Source organism: Streptopelia decaocto (genome assembly GCF_964273445.1).
Source record: "Streptopelia decaocto genome assembly, chromosome: 4".
NCBI lineage: Eukaryota > Metazoa > Chordata > Aves > Columbiformes > Columbidae > Streptopelia > Streptopelia decaocto.
Genome location: NC_138658.1, coordinates 54,571,072 through 54,586,350, shown reverse-complemented (window position 1 = coordinate 54,586,350; position 15,279 = coordinate 54,571,072). Strand labels below are relative to the sequence as shown.

Here is a 15,279-nt window from a genome sequence, read left to right as displayed (position 1 = left end):
TGTCTTCCATGTTTTGTGCAGAGCACATGGTCTTGCTGATTGCCCTGGTTACTCTATCACCTCTTGCCACAGGATTTGAGATAAATACCTTTTACAGGATTTTAATAAGTGTGTGATAATTAAATTAATATGAAAATTATCTTGTAGTAGGTTTTTTGGTTAGGACATGCCCATACATAGCAAGTCTTAGCACATTAGTTTATTTTGGTTAGGGTGATGGGGTTGCAGGGGCAACTACTAAATTCATTAAAATTTATTATTTCAGATATCCCCAAACTGTTTCTTAAATGCAGTCAAACTTGTTGGAGTATGATGACAGAGAAAACATACTACAAAAGATGGATCAGATTCACAGGTTTGTAGAGGGAGGAGACGTCTTCAGTCAAAGGCCAGTGCGTTCACCTTCCTGCCGGATGTGGATAAGTTGTTTGATTTCCTTCTGGGTCTGAAATGACTTAAATCCGTAGGTCCTGCTTTGTTAATCAGAGCCTCAGTCAAAGGGTTGTGGAAGTCCAGATTGGCTCCTTCTTTTCTCAGCTGTGAATGCCGTTCTGCTTCACATGGCCAGACACACCTTCAGAGCAGCAGAAACCGGACAGCAGTGTCTCGTGTCCTAATCACAAGGATATGGAGCAATTGCCTTTCTTTCCTGCTACCTCAATGCTTATTTGAAGATCATTTGTACTTAAAACATTATCTAAGTCTCAAAACATTGCATGGTTTGATGATTTAACACACTGCTGGAATGTGCAGTTTCAGTATTCCAAGATAATATAGCAAATGCTGGGCTACTGGGAAAGGAAAAAAGAAACTCCTCCATAGCTTATCATTCACTTTTCCTTACTAATAGTTTCAAAGAAATATTTAACTTTCTGTCAAGATAAATGTTTCCGATAAAGGATTTTGATCTTTTTGTTCAGGAAAACTCCAGCTTTGGTATAAAGCAAATCAGTTTCTTCCTGCCCAGTTATTTTCTAATGGAAATAGGGGTGGGAAAGAAAACGTACAAACACAATTGCTCTATAACCAGCCTACACTTGCAAAGCATTATCTCAGGATAGTCAAATAATAGTAATACATTAAGATGAGGACAGACTTATAAAGGATAGTTTTTGTATGAATCACTATGCTCACCAAACACTAATCTGCAATAATCATATCCTTAATTGTCACTATTGCAGGAACAATGCTTACCTCAGCCTTCCTCAGGAAAGTCATTGCCTAGAGTTATATCAGTGCCTAGACAGATATATTATATACCTCTCCACAATATCTGTATGATATGTGATATATATGTATAATGTATAATATATTATAGAGAAATATTATTGCCTAGAATGATGTTAGGTAAAAATCCTGGATTCTTAAATCACTTCACAGGGAACACATAAGTAGTGTATAGAACTAGAGATTTTTTTTTCTAAGGATTCATTTGACCTTTATTCAGCCTCCTAAAGTAAACACCCAAATTATTCCACAGGACCCTTCAAGAGTGTTAAGTCAACAAAAGGCCTTGTATCTCCAAATATTTGCTTTGGGTGATAGCATACTACAAATAGAAGCCATAATCAGGATTTCCACCTGATGTTTATAAAATATAATCTTGTCTCTGCTACTGAGGTCCTATGGTAAAGGTAATGAGGTCCTTCTGAATATTTTCACATTCCTTCAGTTCAAAATATTTTGACTGAAAAAAAGCAAAGGCATTTTTTTCCACTGGTGTTTGTCCATACACCGTGGTCAGAACAGACTGCAAGCCGAATCAAAACAGCGCTGCTGTATAAGGTCAGATCCTTCACTTAATTCTCCACTGCAAGGAACTCTGACAAGAGGATTTTATTTCCCCCCTTAAAATATGAAAAAACCTTTTTTTGAAAGAAAAATCAAACTCTTATAGTGGGGTAAGTTCTATTTAGAGAAAATAGCATCACATATTAATACTCTGTAAACTTAGTACTTTATGCTGCTTCTCTCTCAGCTCTTCCTCCTGCCTTTTTGCCAGAACGGTTGTCATGGGTGGCAGGAGGGCTTGGATGCAGAAGGACCAGCCCCTTGCGCAGCTCAGGGTACTGGGAGCATCAGTTGGAGTCTAAGAGATGCTACTGAAGTTGGCATTTGCTCTAGATTCAGATTTGTGGTTAAAACAACAAAGCTTTTTACTCCACTTTTCAAGCAATTTATAGTTGAAAAGCAGTTGAAATCTAGCAGGAAAGTAAGCAATAATTTGAATTATATTTGGCTGTTAGGAGACAGATTATACAGATTAATTTTGCTGTCTGTTATGGGGCTACTGGTAGTGTCAAAGCTGGAAAAAAATGAGATATGATCAGAGTAACAGGAAGGAGAGCACGAGCTGATTAATCAGCACACTGACAGTGGTCATCATTGCTAAAGCTGACGTGGAAACAACATTACGGTGTTTGAGGCAACCCATGAGAATAGATGAGAACAAAACTGGGGCACAACTGAGTAAAATCAGGGGTTTTCTGAAGCAGGATATTCTGCTTCAGCAAAGGAGGGGAGATGCTGGCTGCATGTTTGTTTCTTCATAAAATCACTGACTGGTTTAGGCTGTGACTTTTGAAAGAGTCCAACAAAGCTCTGACTCTCGCAGAGGACATCTGACTGATGCACTTTCCAGCCACAAAATCCACAGCTGCTTCCTAAGGTAGGCGGCACATAAGTCAGGGTAGGTATCAAGATCCATTCAGCTGAGCATTGCAGAGCAAGGAGCTCTGCTCCTTAAAATAGCAACACAGATCTATTTTAGCAGCCGAAAAGGTTACCAGCTCCCCTATAGCCATGCCGAGAGCTTGTGCTTTAATCACTGAGGAAGTGTTGGCACGCAATCCTTGCCGGTCACACAGAGATCTCCTTACAGGCCTTCCCAAGTTGGGGATAAGAGTGTTTTTAAGTTAGCTTAAGTGGTGAATCTGGTGGGGACAGGGAATACTGTTGCTCCTTTGTGCATTCTTAGGGTTGTGTCCTCACCCGCTGTAGATGATTAATAGAAAACCCATGTGTAGTAAATAATTCTGTGGAAAACTGTCCTATTGACACCTGAGATTTTGTCTCTGTCTTCTCTCTTTCTTCCAACACTTTTTTTCTGTTTTCTGACTTCTGTAGGTTTATATTAGTCTGTCTGGTCAAATGGCTATACCTGTGAATATTCCAAATAATGGGATATTTTTTTGTTGTTTGTGTGTTTGTGCTATGGTCAGTGCATCTTCCTTTTTTTGACAGTTAACACTTCTCCATGTATTTAACAGAGATGTTGGCATTGTATTTGGTGCCTCAGCGCTGGCTGACCTGCTGGGAACAACTAAGCCACCACAGCAATCCAGAAGAATCCTAAATAGCTTGTAAGTCTTACAGTAAATGTGAAATGGAAATTATGGCTCATTGTTGCTCTGAGGAGGTTCTGTCGGCTAAAAATAAGTCATTTCTTTAGAACTTAGCTGGTAAACTTCAAGTCCTAGAAGTGTAGGCAACATAAAGCAAAATTTCATGTCTAACCAGTCAGTTCTGAGTGAGGGAGAAAGTAAGCTATTTTATGTTTGAAAGTGTCTCTTTTATCCACCACAACCCTGCAACCTTAGTTAATTTTCATTCTAAGTTCCACAGCACTGCAAATGCACATGCTTTGCTATATTCAATATGGGCATCTGGTTCACATCAGAGTAAGCTTCTAAGCCAGAAGAATAACAGGTGACACATTAAATTAGCTTGTCTAGAGCTCCAATTAAAATGTTACAGCAATGAGTAGGTAACAAAATAAGGATATTTCAGGTATCTTCAGAAGTGTGGTGGCTGTCAGCTAACATTAGGTTGAATTTTGTCTTGAATATAAAACGCTGCCTAACCTAGAAAAGGGATCAATTGTGAAAAATCTCCAACTTTATGTCAGAAAGATGTGATCCAAAAATTTTATACTGGTTCTTTTTTTTCAGTACACAAATGTATTAATGGGAGAAGCGGGACAACTGATATTCTTCACATTATTCCATTACTTTTTATATAAGATGTTTTTTACTTTTGAGAATGGAGAGAGCCATATTTTTTGGTGGCGTAGAAAGTAAATCTGAGTAACTGCATTGTTTTTAAATTGCTTTAATTGCCAGTGGTGGCTACCCTATACTGTACAGCTACAAGATTAGAAAACGCTATTTTTTCATGAAATGGGTAGTAATTTAAGGAACTCTCTTAAGTCACTCCGTAATAGTGTAGCATATCCCATAACCCATAGCACATGTAGCACATCCCATAACCAAACGCTCAGAATTAGGTGAACATGTTTTCTGAAATACTGGGTGGCAGAGGCTTTACATTTGAAAGAAAAAAAGGTTTGGTAACCTCTGCAATTTTTTCCTAAAGACTTACTCCCCCACAAAAACGCTGCTTGTCCTATTTATATTTTTTCAGTAATGTTACTGATATTGACTGGTTATGAAACACTTTTATAATAGCTACAATGATACAAGTTTTATGAAATGAGAAATATGATAACCTGCAATATTATACTAAAATTTAAAATTGCTCAGAAGTTCTGGAAGTCAAAACTCTAATTACAACCTGAAGTACTGAAAGTGAAACTGGTAAACAGTCATGACTCGTTATAACCTGTCTATCTAGGTTACTACAAAATGTTGCCTGTGCTGCAAACTTACTATGCTGCTCTATGCTCCTTGTTTGTCCTGTCCTACAGCACCTTATGGAAAAGCACTGCAGCTTTGTACTCAACAGTGGGTTACGTGAGTGTTTTTTACCTCTTCAGTACTGTGTTGTCCTGTCTACAATCTCATGAGGTGTTATGTGTATTGTTGGTAACAAGGCAGCACCTTCATATTACCACTGTACCAAAATGTTTTTCTTAGGAATGGGGAGAAGCAGGATACAGTCTGCTTTTTAAAATAATATAAAATTGGAAAGAAGTGAGGAAGTAATAACACTAGTAATTACAAGATGTTTTTCAAAAAAATGAAGAATGCACAGGTGTAAACATCTGCTTATGGCTGAGTAGAACAAAGAAGTGTCTCAGTGAAAAGCATCCCGAGACACAATAAAAAGAAATATGTACCTCAGAGCTGCCAATATTTAGACTCCTGGATGAAAATGAGCAATATGAGGGAGAGTTCGCCTAAGAATCAAGATCTGCTTTGAAGTATTTCATGCAATAACTATTACTTAAATGTTTTGACTTTAAGAGATAACAGGAAGCAAAATAAATCAGAGGATGTGGATCTCTAAGGAAGGAAGAAGTGGTTGGCAAGAACAGCAGTGGGTTGGTCATGCTGTAGTTAAAACAGCTGCCACTATCCAGCGTGTATTTATGTTACATTTTGAGGGGGTAAACTTTGCTTCTATATGAATAAACAGGGTGTGTCCTTAAACACAGCTGAGGCCCGGAGGTGTTTACCAGAACAGAGGGACCATGGGATGAGGCTGGTATGTGACCGAGCTCACATGTTGCTTCATTAAAAGAAAGATGTGAATGATGATCTGTTCCTCCATGGCACGCTTGCCTGCGCTGATGATATCAGTAGGTGTGTATTTGCTATATATGGGGCTTATTCTTCCAGTTTGCTTCATGCTTACTAGTCTTTTCTAAGACCGATTATTGCTTTAAAGCAAGTCTTTAAATAGAAAATCGTTATCTTATTGACATTTAATTTATTGGTAATTCTTTAATGGTGTTTTTCCCAGAAGACTTTGTTCCAGCAACTGTTTACATCTATAGAGGAAATTGTACAGTTTCTTCTACAATAAAAGTGTATTTTAATACACCCACAGTATGTACGATAAAGTAATAATAGAGTGCGGTAAGAAAGAACAGGTTTCAGAATGTAGTGTTAAAACTTCATTATTCAGTATAGTCCTTTGGCACCTACAGAAACTCTGTAGTCTCACTTCATCATTGGTGCAGAATATCTCTGGCTTATTCACCAGAGAGGGTTTGAATGGCAGCTGCAGCCTGTGCACATGGTCACCAGATTCAGGCTCTTCCACGTTGACAGAGCGAATATTCTGTAGAGCCCCCAAGCCACCCTGGCCTCTTTGCTGACCACAGACGTAGCAATAAATGCGTCCACAAGTAGAACTGTCTTGGGTTATCTAGGCCTTGCTTGTGGACAAATGGAAGCCTTAAATTTGTGCCCATAAGTATAAACTATGTATTACCTACCCCATTTTTATATGTTACTTAATACTGTGATTCTGTCTCTTCCTTACTTCCTTACTGCCTTCTCACTTTAATAAAACTTTCCCTTTTTTCAGAGTGATATATCTGCAAAATGGAAAGTTAATGCTGCTTCAGACCCAGATATTCTAAGGATAAATCTGATTTTAACAGAACTAGGTATGGAAAGATAGTCCTTCAGAACTGATAATAACACCTCCTTTGCAGAGCTTGTACTGCAGGGTTTCTGCAGTGCTGGTTTTATGCCACATCATAATTTCCTCAAAAGTTTCAAACAAACTTCAGGCTTCCCATGAAGTGTAACTCAGGCTTCTTCTTTCATGTTACCTGCCTCTATCTGCAAGTACATTTTTTGTGTAAGGAGTGCTTTCCATCCTCAGGAGTAAAGCTTTTGTAAACTTATTTTAGCTAGTCTTTTTTTTTTTTTTTTTTTTTTTAATGTTTGGTTACCATATGATCTGAAGCACTACACTGTGAACTATCAATTCCTAATATAGATCTAATTGTATTTCAAACTCTGAATGGTGGTCACACATCCCTGGACAAGGCAGAGATGTCTCTCACTTGTATCAGATAATGGTGCTGGAGGGGGCAAATATTATTAATTGCTAATAGTATATTTGCAAAGAATTAATTACTGTTTGTGATCTTAGGAAATTATTATTGTTACATAAGAAATAAGCTATAGTTTAAATCAAATGTGTTAAAACCTTTTCAGTGCATTCTCATTCTAGGGCATGGGGTAGAATTGCAAGACATTATAATACTGCCTTTTTTGAACATGTATCATTGCAATCTTGCCATGAAAAATAAGCCCCCTACGACTAGCCTGTCTCCTCCAAAATATGAACAAGCAGGAAGCAGCTTCAAGTCTGAGTATTTCGCAAGTAAATCAAGAATAAAAATGACCATAATTAATGCTAATCACAAAGCAAGTCTCCAAACAATTTCTAAAGCAGCGAAGGCATCAAGCCAAATACCTAGTGAGATATTTGCATTTACCGAGCAAGCACATGACCCCAGAAATACAGGAATGGTTACAGAAGGAAATTGTTCTCAGCGGTGGCAACATTAATTCCTTACAACAATACGGTCACGGAAGGTAGAAAGCAAAATAAACCTCCTAGGCCCATAGTGTAGTTTCAGAGACTTTACTAAAGTGTATCACTGTGATAATTTATTTAAGTTTTCTATATATTAACAGTAGGACTTGAGAAAGTAACATTTAGTTGAATACAACTTCGATTTAAACTTTTGTGCAAAATGAGATATGGGAAAGGTGGTTTTCCAAATACATAATGCTCCTGTTATGTTCTCAGTATTTCTTTTCATTCCTTGATAATGGATCATCACAGAAACAGGAATGTTGTCGCAGCCTGAGGAACAGTGCAGATATTTTTTATTCACTGACATTTCTATCACACAATTTTAAAGACAATAAGAGGAAATTCCTTCTGCCAAATTACAGAGACACTAACACTAAATTATCAAACAATTGCTAGCTGAGAGATATGAAGGGATTTTCGACAAGGCAGAACACTGGGAATGCTGTTCTATTTCTATTGCTATGGCAATAGATGATCTCTGCAGTTATTTCTGCTATGGCCGAGAGAGGGCATCCTTTTCCAAGCAAATCATGACATGAATACTGAAATAATAGAAGTTTCTGAAGAACCTAGTTAATTTTTTTAACTATTCTGTCACATTTTAACTAGAACTTTTTGAAGTTTAAAAATGCAACTGCTTAAAAAGCAGACTGTAGTTCAATCTACAAGTTGTTTGAGGCCATTTTAAGACCTGTGATACAAATTTCTCAGTACAGCCTTTCATTTAGTGCTTGTCTGGTTTCAGTAAGATACGCTTTATCTCCTCTACCAAGAGTAAATAATCCGTATTACTAAGAGTCTACCTCTTTTAAATCAGTTCCTTAATTGCAGACTTTTAATTGATTTAGGAGGAAGGCAGGGCATTTAGTGTTCCCTTCTTAAGAACAGCTTTCAAGCACAAATGTAAAGCTACTAGCTTTCCATATTTTAGATATTATTTCCTACATCGGGGAGACATCAGATAAATCTTTTGCATATGAGCTCAGTTTTTCTGGCTGTCAAACAAATATTTCAGCTTCGGTGGTGTAAACTGTGGAGTGTTGCTGTATGTTATAAAAGCACCCTGTGCCAGTTTTGTTAAAGCCACGCCTTTCCCCTTTGTTATTGCCATCGTGTCTCTCAGTCATGCATTTACAAGCCAGAGCATGCAATGGGAACTGCTGCAGGTTCAGCACTTTTGAGAAACAGCTTACTTAGAAGTCTGAAGTTGGATTTAGAAGCTTAACATTTTTGGGAAACTTGTCTGTAATCCTCACAACTTATTGTTGTTAAGGAAAATATCTATCCAGGATATTTATGCTACAACCACTCTAGATTTTGTTACTTTTGCTCAGGATGACTAGTAGTGGTTAAGGAAATCTTTCCATAATTTCAGACAAAAGAACTGTCAGAATCACTCTCAAGCCTGTTTCTATAACAGACAGTATTGTGTTGTCCAAAGCAAGCTATAGGCTTAGTAAGTCTGCCAAGGTATCCAGAAATTTACCTAATGAGGGAGGAAAGTTTAATTACAGATACAACAGAAGTGAAGAATATATATAAAAATAGTGTACACCACTCACTTATTTCATAAAGGAATTGGGCCAAAATAATCTGTGCATATTCCTCATTAATTCTGTGAAATCAAACATTAAATAGTTCATTTTTGTGACACCATAATTTGAATCATTTGCATAAGGAGTGAGTTCAAGATCACATATTTATTAGTCTGACTATTTTTATTTTTCACTTAAACTTGTCTTTTGGGGCTTTAAAAATTGAAGCAACATCTCAGAGAAGGGCAGCAATCCAAAATATACTTGAAAAGAACTGACATTAGCTGTAACTTTGCCCTGTCTGTTGAACAAACCTAAGTTAATTCGTCCTTGAACCTGGAAACTGGGTGCTGTCTAGAAAAAGACAGAAAAAGCACATTTTAGTAGTTCAGCTGCTATGGGATCCAAGATCTGCCTGCCAGAGGTCAGGAGTTTATGCCAAACAGTGAAAATTATAAGAGATTTTCAGTTGTGAACAAGAGGCTTACAATAAACAATGGAGAAAAAATTTCCAAGAGGAAACAGAAAAGAACCTCACACATCCTTGGGTTAGCTGGTAGACGACAGAAGTGGAGAACAAATACTAATATTCAGGCCAGGAACCCAATCTCCACTACATCCTTCCTTCTCTTCCCCTGCTTCCCCCTCCCCTCTCACTGGGTCACAAGAACAATTCTTTATTTGAGGCAACATCCTCTTGTGAGGGCGATACCTGCTCTTTGAAACATGCAATGTCTGCCACCGTTTGGCAGTCAATCTGTGCTATCAAATCAAGGCTTTCTTCTCTCCTGCCTCCCACTGGTTTTTCAAGTTGGTGATGAAAATGGAAACTAATAAAATACCTTGAAATTTTCAGACTGCACAAAATAGTAGACCTAAGACATCTATGCACTTTCAGCTCTGACACCCTACAGCTAACTTCAACATGTTAGCTGTAATATCCTATAATCCTTACTCCTTTATTTCTGTAGGTATCACAAATATCAATTGCTATATCCCAGTTGGCAGTAAATGGAGAATGCTTGCATACTGAAAATGGGGGAACTGGGTAGAAGACTTTAAATGTAATATCTGCATATATAACAGGAAAATGTCACTGATTCTGATGTCTACTTTCTGTTAGCATTTCACAAATTTTCTGTATGGCTGTATCACAGAAATGCAGAAGTCAGCAATGAAAAATTTAGGTTCCTTGCCAGAACATCTGACATCTCACCTATCACAGAATGGCTGAGGTTGGAGGAGACCTCTGAAGGTCCTCTGGTCCACGCCCTGCTCAAGCAGGGCCACCTAGAGTGGTTGCCCAGGACCATGTCCAGACAGCTTTTGAGTATCTCCAAGGACGGAGACTCCACAAGAGCTATGGACAACCTGTGCCAGTGCTCAGCCACCCTCACAGTGAGACAGTGTTTCCTGATGTTCAAAGGGAACCCCCTGGGTTACAGCTGGTGCCCATTGCCTCTTGTCCTGTCACTGGGCACCACTGGAAATAGCCTGGCCCCGTCCTCTTTGCTCTTTCCGTTCAGGTACTTATACACATTGATAAAATCCTCCTGTACAAACTACAGTTGTAGAAAACTAGATTTAAAACAAAAATCCTTGTTGCTAGCAGGTCGCTGGTAATCTCTCATGTTATTCCAGCATGTACCAAATACTATGGTAGACTGAAAGGTTCCCTAGGAAATGCCTTTTTATGACACCTATGAAATTTCTAAGATAACATAATTAAGGAATGGCCAGGTAGACCATGACTTAAACAGCTTCAGATTTTTGTTAGTTCTTCGGCAGATCTCATCAGCTTATACCAGCTTCCTTAATAAATGTGCCTTTTATTCTATCACGCAGTGAACTCATCTATTACCTGAAGAACCACAAGTAATATTTAATTACTTGTGCTAACAGTTAGTGCTAAACTTATGTGATGCATTGAAAATGCAAGACATCGCTGGCGCTAACTTGCCATTGTTATCTGTATGTCCGGTGTTAACTGAAACATTGGATCCAGCAAATTGACGTGTGGGCACTGACAAAAAGGGAGAAAATATGTCTACATCGAACCATTAACTGCTTGTCTCATTTCTTATGTTTGCAGTGCCCGTATTGCTACAGCCAGCTGGCTGCAGGTGACAGCTCCTGCAAAGTCTTCTTCACACCTCCTTAAGCACCCACTAGGAGAAGACAAAGCAAGTATCTGCCAGTGTCCCGTGCTTGTTTCTCTTTTCTTCCCTGTACTTTCTTCCTTGGATTTCCTTCCATGAAGACATGCTCTCCTGTGTAGAACACCTTACAAAGAGCAACAAATAGCCTTCCTTGCAGCTTACAGCGAGATGACAGCCAAAGAATATAACAGATATATTAGATAAACCTATTTAATCGGCCAGAAAAATAGCATCAAATATATAATTCATCAAAATTCTGTGTTTATTGACAATTACAGAAATCACATGCTATTTCGACTGGAGAACGTTCTTTTTTGTGACATTAGACTGAGCTGAAATTTAAACTTCTTTAAACTTCTTTCAGGATTTCTCCTTTGTTGTAATTATTTTGCTCTAATTATTGCTGTAGCAATAATATCTGCTGCAGCAGCAGCAGACCTGTATGCCTAAAAATTCTCCAAAGGATAGCAAACTGATTCCTAGTCTTCTGGCTGACAAATAAGGCTGTTTCTACAGTCCAGTTTGCTAAAAGAGAAAACACTGTACCCGACACAGCAGTTGCTCTGTGAAATATAACTTGGACAGTATGACACGATCCAAAGATGTCTTGTGTTGTGCCTGACTTGGAACCATGAATGATTTTGGAGCTTTACAGTCATTTTGTTGCTTTCGTTTTGTTTTTCTAAGACCAGCCATGTTCACAGACTGCTGTGCTTTGAGAAGAAATGATATGTTATTTAACCACCACACACACAGATCAGTTCTCTCAAAGTTGGACCAAGTCCTTAAAACAAACCAACAAACAAACAAACAAAACCTCCATAAAATCGAAAACTTGCCAGAATATATTGATGAGCACCTTTGTGATCATTTTACTCATTTTTCTTCTTACCTGCAAGTTAAATAAAGCAGCTAACTGCATTGGTTACTTTTATGGCTTTTATGACGAGCAAATGTCATTTAGTTCATGCATGTTGTGAAAAGCCTGTGCAGCTGCAACCGTACTGAGCCCAAGTTATACCGTTCATTAGTCATCTGAAGCTTTTTGCTTCAGGAAGAGTAGGTGACAAGGGACACTTTAAGTACCCCATGAAGTACCCCGCTCTGAAATTCCAGCATTAATTTTAATTTAGCAATGGTTCCACATGTTCTGAAGAAGATTCAAGTAAAATTAGATGGAGTATTTGAAGTTCCCAGAAAGAGTATTAAGTCAGCAACTATATTTGTTTTATTGGTTGTGGGGGTTTTTTTATTTATTGTTTTGTTAACTTCATTTTGGTAACAGCTGGAGAAAAGAAAGAAAAAAGACTCCATCCTGTATGACTCAGTTTTATCTGTTTTTTTGATCTGTGGTCAAATAAATATAACTTTTCTTCAACCCTTTAATGGGCTTGTCCTGAAATACTCTTAGTTTTCTAATCCTTTATTGGAAATTTGCTTTCTGGCAGAGTCACTAGGAAGGATCTAATTAGATTATCTGGTATTTTGAAAACATTTATGTTGTATTGTTTGCATGAAAATTATATTAACCACAGGAGCAACTGCAGGCAGCGGTTGGCTGTTCTTCCTTTTTCAGCCTCTTTTAGTCTCATTAGATCATGGAGTTTTTAGGACTGTGGCACTTGGCAAGCTGTGGTTCTAGCCACTCTGTTCAGAGCAGTCCCAGAGGAATTCGGTAAGGACTTCCAACAGGTTTTCAGTGACACAGCTGAGCCTACACTGTGATGGATCCCCATGACCATTTTTCTCCACCTTGAAGAAAATCTGCTTGATTTATAGCCAACCTGAGGCACTCGGAAGAAAGAGGAGGTGCTCCATGGACTTGCTCCTGTCTGCCGCAGCTGAGGCAATGGCGATACTTCATCAGACTGCTTTGCAAAATCAGCATCTTAGAGGCTATGTTGTTCTTCACGTATGCAGATGCTGTTTTTTTCCTGCGGTTACTTCTCTCCTGCCTTTGAGAAGCATGGCAGAAGCTCAGTGACAGTTCCACAAGGGCAACTGCTTCCTCGTTTGCCTCATCCTTTAAACATGGGACAAAAGGGATGCTCAGATTGTTCCCACTGGAACACTGTTGGAAAGTGCCTGGGTAGCTATATCCCTTGCAGGAGTTCATATTCAGGACTTGGCAACACTTGCAAGTGACTCTGCTGGCTCCAGAGTGTCTGCTGTTCCTGTGTGTCACCTTCACAGCGACCTCGCGTTGCTCAGCAGCCTCTGCACACCTGCTGTACCTACTCTGTGCAGATCATACTGGGGATTTTCCCCCTACCTCACCTGCACTGCAGAGCTGAGCAGGGACATCCCGATCACTCCTTACAGCTCTCTCTGCAGTTATGCAGCACCTTGTCTAGCTCAGCTTCAGAGGTTGACAAAACAAAGTGAAAAGCTCCTGAACAGTGAGCGCCTTGTTCCTGAAGCTCCAGAGCAATCAGACTGCTGTTTCCCTTAGCACCTTGGGAAGCTGAGGCCAGATATCTTGTTACGCAAGAAAGAGAGGTCGGTGTTCTCTGGGGTATACTTCTGCCCCAAAAGTTGGAAGAAATCTGACCAAAGGGGCTTACCATGGCATCTTCAGGGGATCCCAGCCAAAACCTGAGCTAAGTTATAGGAACTGTTTAGACAGAGCAACAGCTTGGCAACTTAGGCTTCTCTCAAAGACACTATGCTATAAGCATCAATGCAGTATTAACTGTTCTTTAATTCTGGCAGAAGGAACACAATCGATATTCCTGAGTGAAATTCAGTTAGTTGTTTTTTTTCCTTTCAGTTTTGCAGCTGAGGGCAGATCTGCGTCCAGCCAGAGAGACGCAGCGGCCAGAGGAGCTGCTGCTGAAGGATCATTACCAAAGCACTAGAACAGAGAAGACAGATAATTCCAAAAGCATCCAAATAACATATTTTTTGCCCAATTTTCTTACTTTTCGGTTCCCCTGATCTTCCATCTCAGGGTTTTTCCCACAAGGGTGGAACTGTTAATTTTACTGATCAGCAGTGCAGGATATTCATTAGTATCTTTGCAAGTGATGTATAGCATTTCTCTTGTTCACATGCATTCTAGTATTATACTAATGAACTCTAAAAGGTTTCCAAATATCTGTACAAGTCATTATTCCTCTGAAAATTTACCCAATTACAACTCATTATTCTAATCAGTCATACATGCACATACACATTAATATGTGGTATAGTCTATAAATGATAACACGTAGAAATATTTCAGATGATAACAATGAGCAGCTCCAACTTGAAAGGGTGTAATATACAGAAAATTTATTCACAAATAAACAAAAAACATTCTTCAACATGAATAACATCCACAATACTGAACAAGCTCTTTTCAGGGCTGGGATTTTTAGCCCCCAGCAGTCGGAATGGAGTTGGTCAACCTCTCCCAGCGCTGGACAGGGGTCCCGCAGGGTGGCCAGGCCCAGCTCTCTGGAGGGGCTGGGCTGTGAGCCCAGGCTGCTGCGCGCTCGCTCCATCAGCAGCAGCGGAACGCTGCGACTGGGAGTTCCACGAACTTCTGTGGCTGGCTGGCGGGCAATTAAAAGGAAAAGAGAAGTCACAATAAGTTCTGAAGCTTGAGACTGAATGCTAAAATAAACAGTTATAGGTCCATTCACTGAAATATTCCCCTTTGCATGCTGCTGGGCCTGCACAGAATTCCAGCTTGTTCTGGGGTGGACAGGACAGAGCAACAGAGGAACACTGGAAATATAATCTCTTCAGGCTGTTGCCCTCTTTGCCTCTTGGTGAATGCAATTTGTTAATATTTTTATTATGAGAAGGATTGGCTACACTATTAAGATATCAAAACTCAGACACGGATAAAAACTTTTTGGGGGCCTTTATACTTTTCATGCTGTCACATTACAGACAGTAAAAGGTAAGTAAAGATACTGCCTACACATCTAATGGTTTAAGAAGGTGACTTCATGTCTGTATGTTGCTTATGGATTAGGGTTCCTCAGAGGCCATCCGTCATTTGTACTGACTTTAAAAATAAATCTAAGTAGCATTCCTCCCGGCTCGCGCCGCTCGGCGTGTGTCCGCATTCGCCCCGGGGGACCCGCCGGGAGCCCGGCGTTACCGCCGTGCGAGCAGCCGCTCGCCGCGGCCCGGGCTCGGGCGGGAGGGCACTGAGCCACCCGCTGAAACGCAGCGCCCAGCTCATCTGATAAAACCATTAAAAACCCCACTGCTCCCCAGCCACCCGGCCACGCTTCCCCGGCCGCGGCGCGGGCGGGCGGCGCGGAGGTGGGTCGGCCCCGGCCCTGACC

General features: G+C 39.7%; 1 protein-coding gene across 2 annotated transcripts in view; it reads left to right on the top strand.

The window, feature by feature from the left end:
• The first annotated feature begins 323 nt into the window (after positions 1–323).
• The window catches only part of PGM2 (phosphoglucomutase 2), a 34,078-nt gene continuing 19,122 nt past the window's right edge, over positions 324–15,279 (top strand). Inside the window, exons 1-3 of one of the 2 annotated variants that reach the window (XM_082051306.1) lie at positions 324–355; positions 3,270–3,362; positions 10,930–11,020. In XM_082051306.1, the coding sequence (XP_081907432.1) occupies positions 339–355; positions 3,270–3,362; positions 10,930–11,020 (201 nt within the window). In that variant the 5' untranslated portion in view covers positions 324–338. The remainder of the gene's footprint in view (positions 356–3,269; positions 3,363–10,929; positions 11,021–15,279) is intronic. The other variant, XM_082051307.1, reaches the window with a different exon arrangement.